The sequence below is a fragment of the Amblyomma americanum genome, chromosome 3, assembly GCF_052857255.1.
Source record: "Amblyomma americanum isolate KBUSLIRL-KWMA chromosome 3, ASM5285725v1, whole genome shotgun sequence".
Classification (NCBI taxonomy): Eukaryota; Metazoa; Arthropoda; class Arachnida; order Ixodida; family Ixodidae; genus Amblyomma; species Amblyomma americanum.
Genome location: NC_135499.1, coordinates 158,606,700 through 158,627,171, shown reverse-complemented (window position 1 = coordinate 158,627,171; position 20,472 = coordinate 158,606,700). Strand labels below are relative to the sequence as shown.

Below are 20,472 nucleotides of genomic sequence, written 5' to 3'. Positions count from 1 at the left end.
GCGGACGTCCTGCTCAAGCACAAATCAAAATACATCAAATTCCACGGACACGCGTCCAGGTGTGGCTCTGCACTGACGAATCATGCGCACTCTCGCTACCGGGAGAGCTGAATTGAAAGAATTTATCACATTACCCACAGCCCCTGTTTGGCATTAGTGTGTGAGTGCGTGCGGGGAGTTCAGTAAGATATGTTGTCGCTGAATCACCCCCCCCCCCCCCCAAAAAAAAAAAAATCTGGTGGTTTAGAAGTGAAACCTCTTTGCAGCTCCGTTAGTATAGCGCATAGATAGGAAATCGCAGATGCCACCCAAATATGTCTAGATTTGAACGGAACCTAGCATCTGTGAGCAAAGCGAAACTGAGATGATAAAGAATGACACGCTTATTTGGACAACACTTGCCGATAACATATGAATGCTAAATGCTTTGATAAAATTACACCGTGAAAACATGCTTCTGTACGCTGCCTAACCGTTTTACTCACGCAACTGCCCGAGAATCCACGATTCCTCCAGGAAACAATGAGAACCTTTGACGGTCACAACGATATTCAAGAATGCATGCACACAGCCTCATCAAAGACTTTAGGTCTAAGACCACCAAGTTCACTGCTTGGGCATGTAGCAGTTTCAAGGGGTTAGTTCCCCAAACTGAGATGGGCTTTACATATAAAAAGAAACTACCGAAGCCCCACAAGGGCGACTAGAAACTGCCTTTCTGTCCTTGAGGCTAGAGCCCTGGGCAACACCTCAGAACATTCAGAAGCAAACCCATTGTCACTCGTATCAACAAAGTATGTGCAGCTCCTAGATAGAGATGGATTTGAAAGAAAATCCAAAACAAGCTAATTTTCAGTTAACCTAGCCCCGGTGACACCGCAAAGAAAAAAAGAACCATAAATATATTTGTCTGCCGATAATAGAATAACAAGATGCATACAATGCTTTTACTGTAGTCATTTCTGTCGATGGCAGTCATAAAAAACTCCAAGCCTAGACCAACATAATCAAATGATGGAAATTAGTTCGCTTCCCTGACATAGTTCACACATTACCTTGGTGGCCACCACTACTCTCACAAATGTCTTGGTTAATTTTTGTCATTTGCCAGGATTCGCTCAAAATCAATTCATAATGAACTGCATGCATGAGTGCAAGCATGTTTTGAGGACGAAATCTTACTGACGCCTACATGCATTGCAAGCATGGAACTTACTGTAGCCGTTCCATTGGCTCGATGACAGATCGATACGCATGCCGAGTTACTGAAAAAGACAAATGAAAGAAGCTGTGCCTTTGGTCCTTTTTATTATTTCACCAGGAAAAAAAAAAGCTGACACAGATACATGATGGTGTATGCTGTTAAATTCCCACTGGGCAACAAAGCTGATGGGAAGCTTATTCCTTCATAGACTCCTCTGTGGGAGCAGCCTGGGCCGGTGTCTGGTCGCCATCTCCCTTGTCCTTCTTCTTGGAGCCAGAGACAATGTCATCGATCCTTAGCAAGAGGATGGCAGTCTGCAAGTGGTCAAACATATAAATCAGGAGTCAGGAATAACCAAATATTGGAATTTCAATTGCAAACTGGACTGAATATTATCAAATAGTGTTGAATATTAATGCAGGTATGTAAAAATAAACCAAACACTTTTTTACAAAATGCACCAATGAAAAGAAACACTGTACAGCACACACATTACATTTTCCTCATTACCAGCATAATTGTATTAGTATAGCCATGAGGCTTACTGGCTGATGGAGAATCACGTAGTAGTATGCGTTAAACTGCAGCAGAATCTTGATGATACGAATTCTTAAAATTTCCCAGCCAGAGTGCACTGTGTACAATGTGCCGAATTTAGGATGTTCCTAACTATCTCCCGCGCCACTACGGACGATACGAACGCGCGAGCCGCGGCGCTACCCGTACATCGCCGACGCCGCGATCAGGAGCAGGAGCGGCGACGCGCGGCCGTCCGTCAGCCGGAAGATCTACGCAATGGAATTTCTCGCGCTTCTAAATACGGATTAATGTTCGCTTTGGACGACATGAATATTTTTTGCGACCCCGCGACATTCGTATCGTCAAGATTCTATCGTATTTCGTGAACTAACAACTTTGGTAGAGTTATTTATAGTATAGCATCAATTGAATTCAACGAAAAAAGTCTGACACGGCAGTTCGACTTTACGCTTACTGCCTCGTGTGGACCGCGTGACAGCGACAACCAGCTAGCAACAGCAACGTGGTGTTTTATTTATCTCCCAATATGGTCCGCGAAAGGCGCACGCCTCGGAGCGAAGTCCGCGCGGCGGCGGCGGCGGGTAACGAGATACGCGCGTCTAGCCACACCCGCTGGGCACGGAGATGCCTGTCTCGCATGGAGAAGCTTCATCTGGGTTAGTTGTGCATCCTTTAAAGGACCACAGAAAAGGGTGTTCGAACTTGGCTTTAAAATGCTCGCACTATGTAGAGTACAGGCCAATGACCGTCCATGCCGCGTACGAGACCTCAGAAGCGAGCGGAAAATTTACAATACATTTTTAAAAATTCACGCTTTTGCTCCTCGCGGCGACGCGCGGTGCCGGTCTTTAGCGCGAAACCTGGCATACGTCGTCACGTTGAGCAAGTGACGTCAGCAGCCGGGGCTTATCATTGGTTCACCACGCCAAATTCTTTCAGACGTCACGCAGCTATCACGGCCGCGGCCACTCCGCTCGTCAGCAGCCGGCGGAGGTAGGGGGAGGGGGGGGGGGGGGGGAGCCAGTGAGTGGGGCCGGCGGAGGAGCGCAGATGTTTTGGCGTGCGAAAACTGACGAGAGGTGAGGGAAAGGCGCGAAGAAACGGAAATTCAAATTTTGACTGCATATAACTCTTCTAAAAAAACGCATTAAAAAATTATTGCTGGAGGATATTTGTGAAGCAGCGCCCCTTAATACTCCATACGGAAACTTTACTGAAAGCCCCTTTCTGAGGCCCTTTAACACTAAACACATCAGGTCAGCTCACAAAGGAGCTGGTTATCAGGATGCTTTTGAAGCTGCCATTGCCATGCACTGAAGCATCGTTAAGTGACTGGGCAGTTTCTTTCTGGTGCACAAGTGACGTCAGAGGTTGCTACTAGAGGGGGACGACGAGCGGCAGCTTGCGCTAAAAAAAAAAATTCCCGGGGTGCACTTCAGTTTGCTTAGGTGCAGTAATGCGAAACCATTTCACTTACTGCGCGTCATTCCTCTCTCATACGCGTCCGCCATATCGCCTACGCGCGCGCCATCTGCTGGACCAGCGCCGTACGTTGCGAGGGGTTTTTCCAGTGGGTGACGCACGATGGCGCTACAACTGCACTTTTATTCAGTTCGGGCGGACACGCTCTGTCCACAACTTCCGTGCACAACGCCTGTCCACAGCTTCCGGTGGCGTCACTCAGGAGCCAAGAAACGCTTTAGCATTAAAACTCTAGCAGGACCACCTTGCCACGCTCTCTCGCGTCGCCTGGAGACAAGCGCCGGCTGCTGTATGCCACCCCAAACGCAGAGTTCTCGACACGACGTAACCACCTCAACATAAGCGAATCAGTTTCACCACATTGGCCCGTATAGCGTTGCAAACTGAAGTCGCGAAAACGAAACTATGCCTCGAGACGCGCCGCGCGGTCCGCGTTGTGCGGGACACTGCACAGGCTCGCTCCGAGGTATTTGTTTTTCTCCATTACTTTCCCTTCACCAACGCGGCTCAAGGTACGCAGTTTCTAGCTTCCAAAAGACGGAAATTCCGCGGAATGAACGTGGGCGCCACGAAACAACGCACGCAGGGCCCTCATTTCCGTGCGCGCCGCGTGTCTCCTCTATAGACCAACACCGATCTGTGACGCAAGCAAGACGCATTGGCGCTGCTGTCGCCGGCCCACTGTCATTCAAACAATAGCAAGCCTGACTTTGAAGACAGTCCTCAAAGAGCACGATAAACAAACTGTGTACTGTAGCAGATTACACATACTAGATGCATAGGTGGCTCTGGCGGACGGCAGAGCTGGAGGTATCGTCTGCGGCGCCGTCTTCTACAGTGCGTGGTTCCGTTTCATGTGCTTTTTACGGCATTTGAGAACTGCTTTTTTAGGCAATGCTGCCCACTTTGAATGATTGTATTACTGAACAAACATAGCGCATACAGAAGCATGTAGGACTGCGCAAGAAGCTTGTGCGATTTGGGGAAACACACAGCGAATCTAGTGCCTTTTGGTATGTCCAGCTTCCAAACACTTATTTACTGGGGGTGTTTTAAAAAGATAGCTTCCAAATGACGCAGCACACGCAGTCATATTCTTCAAAGCATTTGCCAACTGTTAACAAATAGCCGCCTGCAAAGGTACTCTGTGAAACGAGAAAAATATTTCTCAAAGTATTGCTTACGTGTGTTCCAATGGGCTATGCTCCCGCTCCACAAACCCAGCCAGGAATCCCCCCCATGCACACTTAACGCAGTGTTTTAAAAACGCACCACCGTTAAAATGACGCAATCGGTTTAGGATGAACTTAATTGTTCCTCATGAAGGGACGAGATCACAGGTGCACTGTGAAATCTGATAACTGCTTTGAAAACTTTTGCTTCCATGTATTCATATATAGATGCTAAGCCTACTTTTCATCCCTAGGAAAGTCCGGCTGTCAAGAACTCCCCCTTTGTCTGTCAACGTGGTGTTGGTATAAACTGATAGAAAATTATAGGTGTACAGGCAACCGTTTGCCTTTTTCGCTGGCGCGCTCATTGCCAGCTGTCGCATGTGTCATAGTATGATGCAATATGTACCGCGTGGTGCTGCAGACAGTTCTAAAATCAGCGAGAACTCAGTGGCGGCTCTACATAGATGACCGATGATGCACCAGTTTTATGAAATGCCTAGTGCTACCGTGGACATACTTTTTCTCATGCTAGCAGTTGATTCTAGATGCGAAGAAGCTAACTGATGCGATAAGTGCGAGATGCTGTAGCTAATGCCATTTGGGCCGCAATTTCAGGCGAACAGGAAATTTCGTAATACAGTAAAACCCCGTTGGTACTCTCCTGGTTCATACGATTTCCCGGTTTGTATGCTCAAAATCGCAGACATTATAAATGTCCCATAGGTTAACTATATTTTCTCCGGCTAATACGTTCCCGGAAAACACGGTTTCCCGGCTACTACGTTTAAAATTTCGACAAATTGTGGTCATATAATACTGTCACGAAGACTATGAAGCTAGCGGTGGCGCAGGACGAACTGCTCGCGCTAGGCAAGCGGCCATTAAAATTACCTCACTGCCATCGTTCATCGCGCCTTATTCTTCAGCTGGTCACCACGTAACATTTTGTGTGAGGTGTGGGGTATCATCCTCATCCTGGTCCTGGAGTTTCGGCATTCTCCGCCTGCTGTGGTCGTCGGTCGTGTGCACATGGTCCGCCCCGCCCAGTTGTGCCCCAGCCCGCCGGACCTGAACCGACCTCAGCACTCACTCACCTCTGCCCCGTCCCCCGCCCCGACCACAAGACACGACAACATGACGACGCTGCCGCGGCTCGACCCCATGACCCAGACCGACCCATGACGCTGCCCATGCCGTTTGGCACGTCCAAGAGCTTCAGCCGTCGGCTCCTGGCGACCTGCGGCCCGGAAGCTTCGTGGACCAGGATTCACTCAGCCATATCCTTCATCGTGGCAGCCAGTACTTCCCCCCATGCCATTTCTGTTGTACCGTCCTCTGAACCCATCACCACTGAGCGCGTCTCTTCGTCGGTGTCTTCTATTCACGAAAAAGCAGAAACACTATGGCAACCAGCTGCTGCGGTGGTTTTTCCACAGTACTTGGGTGCGAAGGGGGCGAAGCATCCGAAAATGACCGGAGAGATTTTGGTTACTTTCCTCACTGCTGCCGACGGACCGGATGTGTTACGAATTATTTTTTTTCCGCGCTAAAGACATCGCGGACGCGGTCTGAATTCAGCGAGCACTGGAATCGGCTTATGGGGGTTTAACGTCTCAAAGCGACTCAGGCTATGAGGGACGCCGTAGTGAAGGGCTCCGGAAATTTTCGACCCCCTGGGGTTCTTTAATGTGCACCGACATTGCACAGTATACGGGCCTCTAGAATTTCGCCCCCATCGAAATTCGATCGCTGCGGCCGGGATAGAGCCCGCGTCCTTCGGGACAACAGCCGAGCGCCATAACCACTGAGCCACCGCGGCGGCAAGCACTGGAATAGGATTTGTTCAGTTCCTGTGCCAAGTGCCAATCGACATTTTTATAAAGTGAAATTGTCAATAAATATCTTTTTACCTCATTCAGCAGTTACATTTCTCATAATCAGGCAGTTTGGATCATACCTTTTCCCGGATAATAGGTTTTTCCCCGCAACTAAAAAAAAGTATGCAGAGTAAGTTCGAATACAGTCAAACCCGATTATATCTTACTCGGTTAGATCAAATTATTCTTTAATTGAATAATTTGTGAACACCACAAAGCTACAATGTGAATGTATAGGAAAATGTACAGTTACATCGTACAAAAATTACAAGCCGCATCCGATAGATCAAACTATGGGAAACACCGGCAACTCAAGAAGCTGGCTTTCCCTCAGCACACCTCCAGAGGTTAGCTTTCCCGCATGATTCTGTGGGTGCTATTAATGCTAAGGTGCTATGAAGCACATGCGTAGGCCAATGATGTGGCGGATTTTCCGTGACATAGGCAGTGGACGCGTGCTAGCCAACCAGAATATGTTTTTAGCATGTTGCGCCAGTTGTGTACCCATTGTCATGCAGTTCGCATGCATGGTACATGGCAAGCACGTTGCAAGCACATTACCGTATTTACTCCAATCTGACGCGCCCTCGATTGTAACGTGCACCCATTTTTCGTGACCCCACCCCCGAAAGAAAAAAAAAGCTCCTTGATTGTAATGCTCACCCGTTTTCCGTGCCAAAAAAAAGAAAGTACCACGCACCTCACGCTTTCATACAGCAATACAACTTTGTCTCGTTTAGAAAAACAAAGATTTAACCTCGATGCACTAAAGTTGCGATAATAAAAACACACACACACACAAAAGGAAACGGCTTATCTTGCCAAGATTGCTTTCACTACGCCGGCACAAGGTTCACTCGTCGTCGCTGTCAAACAACTCCTTATCACTGTTGACGGACCAAAGCATTTAATGCTCGGTGCCGTCCATGGCATTCGATATCCCACATTTTTTAAAGGCCTTGCTGACCATGCCAGACGGTATCGTGCACCACGCATCTTTCGCCCATCCAGTGAAACCTTGCAGCGAGGCACGCTTAATTCTATTGCTGGGAGTGAATTCATGGCAGCCACTCACAAGCCATTCGGTGTAGAGCGCCTGAATCCTATCTTTAACCGGCTTGTTTAAACAAACATCAAGCGGCTGGAGCTGCGATGTCATGCCACTGGGTATCACGACAAGGTCGGTGTTGCACGCAGCGAGCTTGTCCTTGATGCATTCGTCGAGATGGCACCTGAACGCGTCGAGCACAAGCATCGCACGCAGGCCCAAACTGCCGCCGGGTCTCTTGCGCCAGACGTGATCGATCCAGTCTGCGGCCAAGTCCGTAGTCATCAACCTTTTTCATTTGCGGGCACAATCACGCCCCTCGGAAACACGATTCCTTTCAGGAGCGTCTTACGTCTGAATATAAGATACGCGGGCAGCTTGTGTCCATCCGCGGTGCAACAAAGCATTGCGGTGACGCGCGTTTTTTTTCATGGTCGGAAGACAACACGTGCATTTGCTTAGCCCCCTTCTTTTCAACGGTTGTGGTGTGGTAACAGGCATGTCAAAGTAGAGCGGTGTCTCATCGGCATTTCCAATCTGGCCGAGGTGGTAGCCGTTCCTGCGGCGCAAACTCAAAACGAACCGCTGAAAACTGTGCCGCTTTTCTTCATTTTCTTCAGGCAACTTCTGGCATATCCCCATCCGCCTTCGAAAAGAAAAGCCTTTTCTCTTCATAAAATTTGACAGCCAGCACCTACTCGCTTTGAAGTCGCTCCGCGTTAGCCCTGTTTGTAGGGTTAACTGCATCGTCCGGACTTTGAGCAGATCGGTCCTCACTGGGCGCTGCACCGCTCGCTGCTCTTGAATGTATTATGCGAGCCGCTCTTCTATTTGGGTGAACCGGCCCTGCTTCGGTCCACTGAAACCCTTTCGTGTAGCCTTGCTGGCGAAAATCCTTTCCTTCTGCTTGCGCCAGTCCCGCACGCATGTTTCTGGAACTCCAAATGCGCGTGATGCGGCCCGTTTTCCGTCCGTCTCTGCACACATGATGATTTTCCTCTTAAATGCGGCATCATGATGAACTCAACGTATCTTCGCTGGCGACACATCCATGCTGGTAGATCAAATGCAGAAAACGGGTAGACTAACCTAAACACATGTACCACAGCACATGGAGGATGCTACTGCAGCTAGGCGTAGACAGCTAGGCTCGAAGTGTGTACGAGGCGGCCATTTTGAAATGTCGATGGCGATATGATATCGGAGATTTAGGGTCGTACTCGATTCTAACGCGCACCCAATTTTCGGACGCGACATATCGGAAAAAAGGTGTGTGTTAGATTCGAGTAAATACGGTATCAAGCAAGTTGAACTAGGTAAGAGGAAATCTGAATTTGCTGCAGCATAGAAGATTCCGAGAAGCATGTTGAGCACCATTTTGAAGAACAAGGCTGACATTTGGGATGAAGCGGAGAATAGACCCAGCGCTCGCAGTGCAAGATGTGTACGCACAACTGTGTATGAAGAGATATGTTGAGGTACCTGTGTACAAATTGTTCTTCAACATTCGATCACGAAACGTTGCCCGAATTCATTGGCTCTACAGTAGAATCTCGATAAACGGAAGTCGGTTAAACGGAAACAACGCTAAGATGGAACAAATGCCTCGCAGTTGGTTGGTTTTGTATTAAGGCAATGTAAAAAAAATCTCGTTAATCTGTACAAAAATTATCCGACCACCGTATAAACGGAACCGAAAATAGGCTTGAAATTGCAACTTGACGTGAACGCGCAGCCCCATCGCGGTACGCATCACTGCCCTCCTTCCTCCCTCTTTTTTTGATTTCCGTCTTTGGACGTTTCTGGTTTTCTCGCACACTGCAACCGCATCGCTTGCTTTCTGTCGCGGTGTGCTTGCAGTTGTGTTCAGCTAGGCTTAAGCCTTACATCCGCTGTCGAGCGTCGTCTGCGACATTTCGGCGCGAATTCAGCATCCAATGGCAGCGCAGAAGCGACCTCACAATGCCCTTACGTTAGAAAGGAAGGTGGAGATAATCAACGACTTCTAGAGTGGTCGCTTCACAAAAACAGCGCTTGCGACGAACTAAGCTGTCCCCAAGAGCAGCCTCGCGAGGATACTTCAGGACAAGGATAAACTGAGGCAGGCTTTTGGGACGTCACGCTTTGGCCCTCAAAGAAAACGACTGTGGGTGGCCAACCACGAAGATCTGGAGAAGTGCCTGGTGGTTTGGCTGCGGAGAGCCCGCAGTGAAAACATTCCGATCAGCGGGCCACTCATTCACGCGCAAGCAGAACAATTTGTTCTGCAGCTCGGCATCGAAGGTTTCTCGTGCAGCGAAGGGTGGTTGACGAGATTTAAAGATCGGAATGGCATAGTGTGTCGTGCCGTTTCAGGGGAGGCTGCCACTGCAGACACGACAGCATGTGGGGATTGGCGAGCAAGACGGCTCCCCAAAATTCTGCAGAAGTGAGCAGCCTGTCTAGAATGGGTGGCGCCATACAAAGGAAATGGTTGCGAGAGCTAAAACAAGCAAACACAAAGTCCTTTTTAACAAGCCAATAAATTGCAGTTCCCACTGATTTCCACGGAATAAGTGGACTATTGACATTTTTTTTTTAAATTTCAGTAGTGCTTTGAAAAAAAAAGTTCACTGCTTACTGCTTTTGTGCAATAAAGTTTGTGCACATAGTGTACCGTTCTCTTTATTATCTAGATTTTGCATTTGAGATCAGTCTCTGCAGACGACAATCTCGAGACCACGGAGGTACTTGCGGAGGAAGACATCACTGCCAAAGTCGCGGATTACCAGGACAAATATGCCCCGGTAAATGACATATTCCAAATGTGTTGTATAATTTTATGGACATCTAGTCTTTGTGCACTTATGCGATATGTTATGAAAATTTTTGCTGGGAACTTGAAGAAATTTTGCCACGAGGAACTTGCTAGATTGCATGCCATTGGTTTATCTTGACATCAAGCTATGCAGTAAGGGTAAAATTATCATCTTGCCTGTCATAGAAGTTGAGTTATACAGTCGAGCCCGTTTACATCGAACTCGGTTAGATCAAATTATCCTTTATATAAAACAATTTCCAAGCACTGTAAAGCTACAACATGAATGTATAGCAAAATGTATGGCTACCAAATTAGCCGTCACATACGATCAATAGAACTTCGGGCAACACCGGGCGACTTAAGAAGCTGGCTTTCCTGCACAGACCTGCGGCTACTACTGTGACGCGCAGTGCACGCAGTCAAATGAAAACACAGATTTTCCATGACGTAGGCAGTGGGCGCATACCCAGCCAACCAGAATATGCGTTTTTAACGTGTTGCACCAGTTGCCCGCATGATCAGGTAGGTCGTGCATTTGGTGCGTCATGCTGCCATCGGAAATTTCGCAAGAGTTTCTTATCCGAGTGTACGCGCGATGGCAGCCGCGAAATTGCAGAACCTCCCGTTTTCCATGAAACTAGAAATTATCAAGTGAGTTTAACTAGTGGGAAGAAATCCAAAGTCGCCGTAGTGTACAAGATTCTGAGAAGCACGCTGAGCACCATTTCGAAGAACAATGCTGGTGCGGAAAAGAGACCTGGCACTCACAGCGCCAGATGTGTACGCACAGCCTGCATATGAAGATATTGAGGGAGCTGAGATGGCTCCTCGTCTGCCTCACTGCAGACAACGGCTGTGCCCACAGCTGCAGTGCTAATTTCAGCAACACTGCACTTCCCTTCCTGCCGTCGAATGCTACATCAGTGCTTCTATCCTTGAACAAGGGAATAATCCGCGCACTGAAGGTTGGTTGTTGGAAACAACTGATTGTACGGCTCCCACAGAATACGAGGACTAGAAGAGAGCTAAAAATTGGCATCCTGTCCGTGCTGGGTAGGTCGTGGAATGATGTCAAAAACGAAACTATACACAACTGCTTTGCCGGAGATGCCGTGAGTCTTGGCGATTTATGGAACCAGTTTGCCGAATTTCCTGGTGCTAATTGCGATGAGGCAACAGTAGGCGACTTAAGGGCACAGGGTAAGGTAAAATTAGAAAAAAATCGTTTTTTTTTCTTTTGGAATTTTAGAAGTTCAATTCTTTCTACACATGTTCCATGATTGCACTTTCCTCAGAAAGCCATATTTACGGCTGAAAAACTCTTTTTCCGAAACCGCTTGCTCCTACGAGGAACCGACGGAGCGGCAAAGCATGCGCCCTGTGTGTCTGTATTGCACCATTGTTCTCCTGCATTGGAACCTCGCCTAGGAGGTCAGCTTAAAATGAGATGAAACCGCCGCTCTTGGCGCGAACCAGCGTCTCAAGGATAGTGACTGCTTCCAAATGTGCTGGATGCAGCTGTTGGGTTGCCACGCCTATATTCTCAAACAGACCAATGTCTATATGTAACCGGTAGCAGTGAAGTAATACAGCTCGTACAGAAGAGTTTGGATCGCTTGCCGGGTTCTGTCGTGGCTCATACTTTGATTCGTGGGCGATCACGGGTACTTATATGCCGAATTTCGCACGCGGGGCACGCAAGCGCGCAACAGTGACGCACTGCTGCCGCGGCATTCGTGTGGGTGAGACAGCGGCTGCTTATAGTCATCCTAAGATCCGAAGGTGCGTGCAAAGTGATTACCATGAGCTCTGCTCTGCACATGACAGCGCGATACGCAGCGCACTGTCTCGGTGGCGATAAGAGCAGGGTCCAGTATAGGGGCAGTTTGCTTCGGGTGAGACAGGCAGGGTGCATGTACCAGTGCCGCGTCGGCGCCTGGGTGGCACAAGGCGAATAGTCAGTGATAACTGTCGGAAATTATCACAAAACGGCGGCAGTACGCCGAGTGTTTCGAGCGCGTTTGCTTGCGAGTGAGACGCAGTAGAGTCCCAGCGGCAGCAAAAGTTCGAAACACGCGGGTTGTTTGCGGCGCAAACGCGCCTCCAGCTGTCTCAAACGAAGCGGCTTAATGGTAGAGCCATCCCCGCGCAATTTACGGGGATGGAAGTAGTGAGCGGCCACGCCCCCTTTCAGGATTAACGTCAATTTTTTCAACCAAAAAGTCCACCACCTGATTTCAAAACTTGTCTAAAATCAGCTACATATAAAAAATTGTCTGGCAACTATTGTACAGCTCCTCTTTTTTAGCCAAGACAATCCTGAGACGCTTTGCACGTTTTTTCCACGTTTCTGCAACCTTCATGCAGCTGCGTCCGAGTGCTATCCCTTTCGGACCCTACGGATGGCAACACTGGATGCTGTTCTTTCATTTAATGATGGTAGCATCGCACGGGCCAACGTTTTGAAGGCGTGTGGATTGAACCCAGGGAGCAACATCATCAAGTGGCTGAGGGAAGCTGACCATAAGCGCATGTACTTTGCGGACCGAGCAACACGACAGCTTACAAAAGAGGCCCGACAGTCAAAACGACAAGCCGAAAAGCGATAAAATGACGGCGACAGTGACTACGAAGCAGGGGGCTATTAAACCAATTACTATGGAGGCGTTTCTGCGAATAAAAAATGGTTTTTCACATCTTTTTTCTCTTTACGCTCTATCTCAAAACAGTGTTTTTTCTTACAAAGGTACCATTATTTCCAATGCCTTTCAAGACAGACGGCTGATTTTTTTTTTTGCAATCATCTACATAAGTGTTGCCAACTACTGAACTAGAATTAAGCAATTTCACTGAGCAGTTATTCTGTTATGAATTTTGAAATGCGCAAAGAAAGGCCAGATTTGTGCACTACCGGAAAATTTTTTATTAAAAATGGAATTTTCAACACATTTCAAATATTCTAGTTCAGTAAAAAGAGCACAAAATTTGGCAAACAATGATATATGTATTATTAGGCTACTGTTATTAGTTAGTGAGAAACGTACCTCAACATGGCCTAAAATGCATGGGAAGTACAGTCGAAACCCGCAATAACGAAATCGCCGGGGACAGCAAAAAAATTCGCTTTCGCGAGAATTTCGTTGCCGCGAAAATGAGACAGAAAAGATAGAAAACAGCCCGCAAAAAAAAAATTTATTGCCAAAAGTCAGTCAGCTTAGTTTGCCGAGCCTTGCAGCAACTTCATGGTTCTATTCTCACACTGCAAGAAGTGATCCATTGCCACGTCGTCGTGGTGTGCGCCTAAGAACGACCGGATCGTGTCAAAGGCGTCCAACACATTCCTCGGGTTCGGGTTTACCGTCTCTCCATGTTGTGGACCTTGGTCCTCGGTGTCGTCAGTTTCGCACACGTTTTTTGGCTGGCGGAGACATCTCAAACGCAAACGTGCGGACTGCTGCTCATACACACCGCCACCACACACAACGAACACATGTCCACCGCTCGCAGGCCTAAAAGTGCAGCGCTGATGATCTAGTGTCGCCCCCTGATGGTGTCGCTGCGAGGCTGCCTTCCCTGAACATAGCCTCCGAGATAAACAACCACGCGGAACCGATCACAGAGGACACACGCTGCGCCGGTATGGTGGCTAGCACCGGCTCAAGGTGGCTAAAGTTTTTAAAGTTGTTCCGGCTGCAAGGTTGCCAGGCGCCAATGCTCTCGCTGTAGCCACGCAAGCGCGCTATTGCAGTTTGCTCAATTTGAGTGCTTTTTTGACGCTGTTATTCATAATATGGGAGAGAGTATGCGGACCGACGCTGCAGCAAATTTCGTTATCGTGGGATTGCGGTACAAAAATGTTTCGTTACCGAGAGATACGAAATACATTGGCCCCTATGGGCATTTGCCGGGATCTCGGAAATATTTCGTTGCGGCGAGAATTTCGTATTCTCGAGATTTCGCTATCGCGGGTTTCGACTGTATAGGGCTTACCCTGTGCCCTTAAGGCGTTTTTGAGCATACAGGAGAGGTATTAGCGGAGACTCAAACCGGTTTACCGGACGCCTCTTGTGTTTGTGTGTTGTTAAATTTACTACTTTTATATTGAATTACACATTATATAAGACTTGCAGGCATTTTTTTGTGGGTTTGACTATAGTATTTTGAGGTTGTCACATAAGAAACGGGAATACAAATTTTTCTTCCAGCTTGTGAAGTGGCAACTTCAAAATCTTGTAACTCAACTTCTATGATAGGCAGTATAATATTTTACCCTAATTGCATAGCTTGATGTAAAGAGAAGCCAATGGCAAACAATCTAGCAAGTTTCCTGCAGCAAAATTTCTTTAAAACTCTCGGCAAAAGTTACATAACATATTGCATAAGTGCACAAGGACTTGTACATAAAATTAAATAACATATTTAGAATCAGTACGCAAACATACATATTGCCCGATGTTTTCATAAATGTGACTTCATTAATACAGTAAAAACTCATTAATTGGAACTCGAATGGGACTGGAAAATTGTTTGAATTAAGCGAAGTTCGAATTATCGAATGGGCGCTAGAATGAGCGGTTATAACACCCCACCGCGCGGGCAGAACCTGAAGCAGTCGCATCTAGACTCGTTATTGCAAGCTAGGCACTACTACACGTTTGTGGCGGGCATATTCTGAGAATTAAATTCATCCGGTCCTAGTGGCAAATGAAACAAACTGATTGTTATGCGCCAGAAACAAGCACTGGAGTGCATTCGCGTGAGCAGCTAGCTTTAGTGCTGGAATATAGGATGCTATTTATGCTCCAAAACATGCTTATTTGCGGGGAAGGGGTGTAAAAATTAAACGTAATCAGCGAAGTGCATTTGCTTGCGTTTTTTCTGCCGAGACTCCATCAGCATCATCTGCAGCTTGCCCAAAGCTCTTGTGCAACGTGAGAGTTCTCACTGACAGAGAAGTGGCGCGCTGCAACATAGAGCGCCGACACTACTTTATGTGCACTTGGTGGTGGCAGTCTCGTCACCGCCGTCGGACTTTTCACTGTCGGCTGTTCTCACTGCATGTGAGCCCTGCGACGTCTGCTGGGAGCATGCAGCCTCAATTATATCGGCGTCACTCAAGGGCTCCAACATCTCCATGCTGCTTTCCACCAGCTCGCGCACGTGGCACCAACAAAAGCAGTCATCGCCTGAACCGCCATACTACGTTGTTTACACCACGTGATTGCGACCCAGCAACCGCAGCACAACGAAAACCTGGAACAGCTCGCGCCTAAGCATCATCGGCGCGGGCGAGTGCTTCGGCAGCGAAAACCTGCTACAGCATGCACCGGTACGTGGGCTCCGTGAGCCTCGTGCACTCGGCTTTTTTTTTTTGTTTTCCACTGTTTTACATCTCTGGTAAATTTGGAGCGTGTTTTACTTGCTACGGGTCAACTTCTATCTACGAGGAATGGTGTCAGCCAGTGGCTCCTAGTTCGAATTAACCGTAGCGGATGCTGACTTGTTCGAATTATCGTGAGTTTTCCCCATTGAAATACACAGGGCTGTGCCGGGACCCGGGCGTCAGTTCGAATTAACCGTAAGTTCGAAATAACAGAGTTCAAATTAACGAGCTTTTACTGTAATTCTTTTTTTTTCTAAGAGCAGCTTCCCCCTTTAAGGGGGAAGACAACTCTTGGAGGCAAAAAAATCGATTTTTCAAAAATGGAATTTTCGAAATCTGCAGCTGTTTCTCTACCAGCCTGCGAATTTTCTAATCACCAGAGCCAATATTTGAGCTGTAAAATGAGTAGAATACTTAGATCCGAGCTCTCTCTTGACAGATTTTCGCGCAATAATAGGGCTTTTTCTGCGACTTGCCATTATCGTTTCACTGCAGCTATCGCAGTCATCTTGGTCTCATTTGGAAGAGCTGCTTTTCGTTTTGAATTTCGCGCAGTTGCTGTTATTTTATGCTTATTGGATGAGGGAGAAAATGCCGCCAAAAAGCAGTCGCAACGCGTGATGCTATTCGCTAGTCTGTGCACGTGACTGAACGCTGCTATCTAATTGGCTGAAGGGCCTTGCGTTGTCTGCTGGAAGCGTCCGTTGAGCGCATGCGGTAGCCATCTTGTCAAGGTGTGTTCACTCGTGCGTCTCGCGACGATGTCAACACCGGTGCCAAAGTTCCGCACGACTCACAGGTACAAGAAAAAGGAAAAAATTGCTCATTAGCAACCTGAAGAAGAGCGCCACGGTCACGTCGAGCACTGCGGGCACCGCAAGCGCCGTGGATACGCCTCCGCCAGCGGATCGGGAGGTGCCGACTGAGCTAGGCCTAACTGCGGCGTCGGTCGCGGAAGCCTCATCGGGCAGCAGCCGTGTTCGTCATGATACACCAATGCTGCAACCTTGTGAGATCGAAGAAATGGACAAGAAAGCTCAGGAGAAACTTCAGCAGACGGCATCAGCGGCAGCAACAGAGCGCAAGGCAGCATTCTTCGGTGGAATGGGAGACTCCGCAACTGCCCCACTTGGTGACACCTTCTCCATTGCCAGCTTGCGTATGGTGAATGAGATGCTGGTGTCAGTGAAGTGCAAAGTATGCAATGGCGACGTGACGATAGAAAAATCCGACAGAGAGTACGGCCTCGCCGCCAAACTGACCCTGACGTGTGCGAACTGTGGCGACATTTCATCTCGATGGAGTTCGACGCGTGTGGAGACCGACCAGACAGTGAGCCCGTTCGTGGTGAACATCCTCGCCGCGCGCGATGCAATCAACAGGAAACCAGCGTGCCGCGTTGAATGACATATTTTCGGTAATGAATATATCCCACCACAGTCAGCATTAAAAAACTTGGCAGAAATACGTCAAGAAAAAGTTGACGCCCGCTGTGGACCGTGTGGTTCAGAAGTTGACTTCCGACTGTACGCGATCAGTTCGGGAAGTTTACACAGAGTTGAACCTGCAGAAAATCTGCAGCGCACACTGAAAAAGCGCCATTTTAATCACCCTGGTTATACAGACTACATCCCAGGAGGCTATTAGGTGTCTGCTAATGCCAGCATGTGAATAAATCTGAAGTACTTTGCCATAAACAACACTTAGTTTGTTTTTGCTGTTTTTTTCAAAACGGAAATTTTGGACTCGTAGCAAATCCCAAACTAGCATATCTCAGCATCTATGGTAGATAGAACCATAATTCCTTTTTTAGCACGTAGTCATATGTGTAGACTAGGCAATGTTGGAAGCAGAATTTGTAATTAAAGTTCAGAAAATTTTTTATTTGCCCTAGTTTTTGATTGCAAGTTGGGCACTATTTGTACCTTGAGTTTCAATGTCTCTAAAAACTACTTATGATGGTAAAATTAAAAAACTGTTTCCAACATTTCATCCCTTTCTGTTTCCAGAACCTAACCAAGTGCAATTTATGAACTGTCATAATGTGCTTTTTCTCTTAATTGTTCTTATTAATGAGAGGGTGTTAATTAAGCACATCCCAGGAACTAACCAGCCTATCATGAAACCAATGACATTTTTGGAATCAGCACGAGAAACTAGTAAAGGGTGTGTAATTTGATTAAATTTGGTGCAGAAACAAAAAATTTTTCTTTAAGAGCAGTCTCCCTCCTAAAAACGGAATCAAATGAATGAATTTCGCCTACCTCGTAATATCACTGACGTCATTGCCAAAAAAACATAGCTAAATTTTTCTTCATAGCAGCCAGCATGACATAAGCAATGAATGCAATTCGTTGCATTAGTTTTGGTGCAGTCTGTGTGAAACGGCTACTACACCACAGAAAATGTTAGAAAAACTGGATAAAAAATCCTGGGGTATCAAATGCCATGGAGCATTGTGTTACTGCATTTAAAATTATAAATTCTTTCAGCCAGTGATCAAGATGTACCAGGATATTTTTTCCATACCTTGAACAATACTGGTTTAACGCGATTTGAGGCACCACCTGAGAGCTGCGTTTCAATAAAAAGCATGTACAGAACCACAGTGCGCTCTGTTCTTGATGTCGACGTGCTCTGGAGGTTATGGTATCCATGCAAACTACCCCATTTTTGTACTTTTACACAGCGAAGCAATACGAAAGAGAAGACTATGCCATGCGTTTCATAGTACTTCTTGTTTTACATGATTTGCCTTGTTACCAAAGAAAGAGCAAGGAAAAAAATTAGACACACACTGAGCGCCAGGTCCACCACAGAATGCGAGAGCATATTAGAGTTCACACCAATGATAATTTAATTTGTTGGTTCAAATCTGCTGTTTTCCATGATTTGCTGCATACTTGTGAGATGGAGCTTCCAAGTGCCATTTCAAAATCTCTCAGCATTTCGTATGATTTGCTGCCTGCAAGATGCCACTTCCAAGCGCCTATTTTTTGTCAGTAAAGCGCCCATTTGTTCAAATTTTTTTTTCGTCTTTTGGACTTTTTGGCTTCTCTCTTTGGACTGACTTGCATACAGATGGAAAATGGTGAAGATGATGACATCCAAAGCACTGTGCAAGATACTGGCAGTTTAACAAGCAGGGTGGTAGGCTGTGGCGATGGCATAGTGGTCTAATGCAGTGGCCAGCGAAGCTGATCTGTTTTCACCACCGTGAGTTTGAATCCCACTCAAGCCAAATTCTGTTTTCTTTTATTTCACACCCTGATTGAGCGTGACACCGGAAGCCGCCAAACAAGCCGATGAGCTACAGTACAGTAAAAGCTTGTTAATTCGAACTCGAAGGGAACAGGAAAATTGTTCGAATTAAGTGAAGTTCAAATTACCGAATGGGCGTTAGAAAGCAGACATAGCACCCCGCCACGTGGGCAGAACCAGAAGCAGTCACATCTATACTCATTATTGTGAGCTGAGCGCTGCTGCACGTTTGTGGTGGGCGATTCTGAGAATTAAATTCATCCGGTGCTAATGACAAATTAAATAAATTGATCGGCCAGTTATGCACCAGAGACAAGTACTGGAATGCATTTGCGTGAGCAGCAAGCTTTAGTGTTGGAATATATGATGCTATTTATGCTCCGAAACTTGTTTATTTACTGGGAAGGGTTTCAAAACTAAATGTAATCAGCGAAGTGCATTTGCTTGCGTTTTTTCTGCCGAGACTCCATCAGCATCATCTGCAGCTTGCCCAAAGTTCCTGCGCAACGTCAGAGTTCTCATTGACAGAGAATTGGTGGGCTGCAACATCGAGCGCCAACACTACTTCACGTGCACTTGGCAGTGGCACAGTCTCGTCGCCGCTGTCGGACTCATCCTTGTCGGCTATTCTCACTGTACGTGAGCTCTGTGACGTCTGCTGGGCGCGTGCAACCTCAATTATATCGGCGTCACTCAAGGGCTCCAACGTCTCCACACTGCTGTCCACATAGCTCGCGGCACCAACAAAAAGCATGACTGCGGCGGCCGAACTGCGTTGTGTAGACCAAGTGAACGCGACCCAGCAACACAACGAAGACCTGGAATGGCTGGCGCCGAAGCATCAGCGGCACGGCGAGTGCTCCAGCAGCAAAAACCTGCTACGTCATGCACCGGAACGCGGGCTCCGTGAACCTCGTACACTCGGCTTTTTTTCTTTTCCATTGTTTTACATCTCTGGTAAATTTGAAGCGTGTTTTACTTGCTATGGGTCAACTTCTATCTACGAGGAGCGGTGTCAGCCAGTGGCTCCTAGTTCGAATTATCGAGAGTTTTCCCCCATTGAAATGTTACACAGGGCTGTGCCGGGACCCGGGCGCCAGTTCGAATTAACTGTAAGTTTGGATTAATGAGCTTTTTATGTACTATCCTCATTCAATACACTGTTTCTGCACAGTCACTTTCCTGTTGCGATGCACACAAGCATATCCTTACCTCAATAGCAGTCTTGTACGCTTGCAGCTTGACCACCAAGGGCTCCCAGACCTTCAGCTTCTCAGTTGGAACAATTTCTCCCGTCTCGCCATCAATGCTCCAGTTGCAGCCTTCACCTGCAGCATGCTTTGCCTGTAGGGAGAGGAAATCGAGCAGTTTATAGCTGTCAAGCTGCTTTACAAGTGGGTGGCATGCTCCACATAAGCAGAAATGAGGCAACTATAAGAACTGCAACTGAAGTAGAGATTGGCAGAAAATAAGAACCATGGGAGTTCAATCATGCCCACACGTTCCAAAACTAAATTTATTTTTCAAGCCACTTCTACAGAAGTGGTTTCAGCTTCTTTGATATGTGCACCAATGCGATGGCACATGCCCCTGAGCAGAAGCTCACTCATCACTTGTTGAATACGTAGTCCCAGAGAAGTTCGATGTCAGACTGCACATTTCACTCTGCTCCCAGAAGGATATGATGACAGACTATGCACAC

The 20,472-nt window shown here is 47.2% G+C and overlaps 1 protein-coding gene across 1 annotated transcript in view; it reads right to left on the bottom strand.

Moving 5' to 3' along the window:
- Positions 1-1,284: 1,284 nt before the first annotated feature.
- The window catches only part of CCT3 (chaperonin containing TCP1 subunit 3), a 41,116-nt gene continuing 21,928 nt past the window's right edge, over positions 1,285-20,472 (bottom strand). The window contains exons 16-17 of the mRNA XM_077658527.1: positions 19,983-20,114; positions 1,285-1,518 (exon numbers count right to left, since the gene is read on the bottom strand). Coding sequence (XP_077514653.1) covers positions 1,399-1,518; positions 19,983-20,114 — 252 coding nt within the window. The 3' untranslated portion in view covers positions 1,285-1,398. The remainder of the gene's footprint in view (positions 1,519-19,982; positions 20,115-20,472) is intronic.